Below are 2,352 nucleotides of genomic sequence, written 5' to 3'. Positions count from 1 at the left end.
ACACAATTGATGTGTGTATGGATTGTGATAAGAGCTGTATGAGCCCCTAATAAAATGATTAAAAAAAAGATAACGGCGTGACCAATACGCACATAAAAGGATGCTCAGCATCACGAGTCGTCGGCCGTGCACTGTGAAGCCTCTCCGAGACACTGCCAGAATGACTAGGAGTGAGAGTGCTTTTGAAGAGCCTAGAACAAAACGTGCCACATCTTCTGTACTGCTTTTGTTGCGGTTGTGGTCATGGTTTAACAGTGGGGTTGGGTAGAGGCTTAATCTGGAACATAAAGTTCTAAGAATCCTTAGAACAGCAGTTCCCAACCTGTAGGTTGAAAGCCCTTTGGAGGGTTGGACGACCCTTTCACAGGGGTCCCAATACATCCTGCATATCAGATATTTACAGGATGGATTATAACAGTAGCAAAATTAGTTATGAAGTAGCAACAAAAATAATTTTATGGTTGGGGTCACCACCACATGAGGAACTGTATGAAAGGGTCGCGGCATGAGGAAGGTTGAGAACCACTGCCTTAGAAGAACTGCTTCAGAAACATCAAAGCAGTGGTCATCAATCTAGGTGGAGACAGAAGACCTTTCAAAATCATCTTCAGATTTTTATCAAATTGCATAGACTCTTCCCGCCTCCACCCTGTCACTCTTAACAGTCATAGTAATATAAATGAGTGTTAATTGCTTTACCAAGTACTGTGCCAAGACCAGGTTGGGAGGGTGAGGCACAGGAAAGCAAGATGGGCCAAGGGAATGGAGGAGAGCTTAGATGGACGAGCACTCATCCACCGTAGTCGGAAGTTAGGAGGCAAACGTCTAACATGGATAAGCAGGAATCATGTAAACATGACTGAAGAATGCTGGTGATTAGCAGAGGAAAAAACAGCCAGAGCAATTGAAGGCATGTGCTTCTGGGAAGACGGTGTTGGAGAGTTGGTTCTTGTTGGTACAAGATTCCCAATACTTTTTTTTTTTAATTATCTTATTGGGGGCTCGTACAACGCTTACCACAACCCATACATACAGCTTCCCAATGACGTTTGGGATGATCACCATTGGAGGTCGACCTGAACACCGTTAGACTGCAGCACCATCACCCCCACTGTGAGGGTGGCACAGGGCCTGGCTGTGTTTCACTCTGTTGTGTATAGGGTCGCTATGAGGTGGAACCGACTCAAAGCATAGTAACAACTGCGCCAGGATTTACAAGTCTAATGCAGTGCTTTTTGAGTGTTAGAATCCTTAGCAAGTTTTGTTAATCAAAAGTTTTCTCTAGCCGACCCCTTAAGGAAGGACTTCTACTAACTTAAAACCAAAGTAGCATCACAAAACTCTGAGAGCTTTAGTATTACAAAAATACAGAAAGGCAAAACAAAAATCATGAATGAGGCTGATTTGACTGATAACGCTTAAGCCTGGGTCTGTGGAACTCTTTAGATTGGGGAAAGAACAGTTCTTTCGGTTTCATTTGGGAACCCTGGGGTACTGATTGAAGGGAGGCCTACCCACTTTGGTGACTCTCAGTTTAGTATCTGCCCCATGGGGCCCTCTGCTCGTACGTGCTGTCTGCAGTCGGAATGCTGCGGTGCAGCTGCGCCTCTGCCGAGACTTAGTAAATGATTTGTCCAGTAAAGAAGGAAAGCTGAGGCGGCGGGGGAGGTTGATTGGTTTGTTTGTTTCCTGTAAAAGGGAGTGTTGACTAACAGTTTATGTCTGTTTTCCTTTTAGGTTAGGTCCACACTTTCGGGACTCATGTCTTTTCTCGTAAGTAAACCAGAGCGGATTAGGGTGAGTGTCCTTTTCTTCTGACTTGACTCTCTTGTTTTCTGAAAAGCAATGTATTTGGACCGACATTGTTAGTGGTGTTCTATGGGATGCTTAGAGCCTTATAGATGTAAAAGATGTAGGAAGTAAAGCTCATACTTCAGTCTCTACCCCTGAGAAAAGAGCTTGCAGGCAGAGGTTGACCAGAGGCATGGGATATACCTTCAGACTGGTAACAGGGTGGCTTGTCTCATGACTATGAGCCCTCCAACATTAAATGAGTTGATAGCCTGTCAGTGAATTATCTCCCCTTTGTCTTTGTGTTTGGGGTAGGTTTGTGATTGTGGGTTGTTTTAAGTTTATTTTACTATTGAGAACATGCCCAGCAAACATACATCTGTTCAACAGTTGTTTTTTTTAAAACTTGAAACATATACATTTTTTTTTTTAAATCATTTTATTGGGGGTTTATCCAACTCTATCACAATCCATCCATCCATCCATCCATTGTGTCAAGCACATTTGTACATTTGTTGCCATCATCATTCTCAAAACATTTGCTTTCTACTTGAGCCCTTG

At 43.3% G+C, this 2,352-nt stretch overlaps 1 protein-coding gene across 5 annotated transcripts in view; it reads left to right on the top strand.

The window, feature by feature from the left end:
- Positions 1–2,352, top strand: part of STRADA (STE20 related adaptor alpha) — a 28,229-nt gene that overhangs the window by 8,969 nt on the left and 16,908 nt on the right. For 4 of the 5 annotated variants that reach the window (XM_045299734.1, XM_004707269.2, XM_045299733.1 and 1 more), the window contains exon 2: positions 1,738–1,797. In XM_045299734.1, coding sequence (XP_045155669.1) covers positions 1,762–1,797 — 36 coding nt within the window. In that variant the 5' untranslated portion in view covers positions 1,738–1,761. Of the gene's footprint in view, positions 1–1,737; positions 1,798–2,352 lie in introns of those variants that run through there. The other variant, XM_045299736.1, reaches the window with a different exon arrangement.

Source organism: Echinops telfairi, unplaced genomic scaffold (genome assembly GCF_000313985.2).
Source record: "Echinops telfairi isolate 266 unplaced genomic scaffold, ASM31398v2 ScPeMD7_7458;HRSCAF=8496, whole genome shotgun sequence".
In the NCBI taxonomy this organism is placed as follows: Eukaryota; Metazoa; Chordata; class Mammalia; order Afrosoricida; family Tenrecidae; genus Echinops; species Echinops telfairi.
The sequence above is the reverse complement of the archived record's forward strand: the minus strand, read 5'-3'. Positions and strand labels throughout refer to the sequence as shown.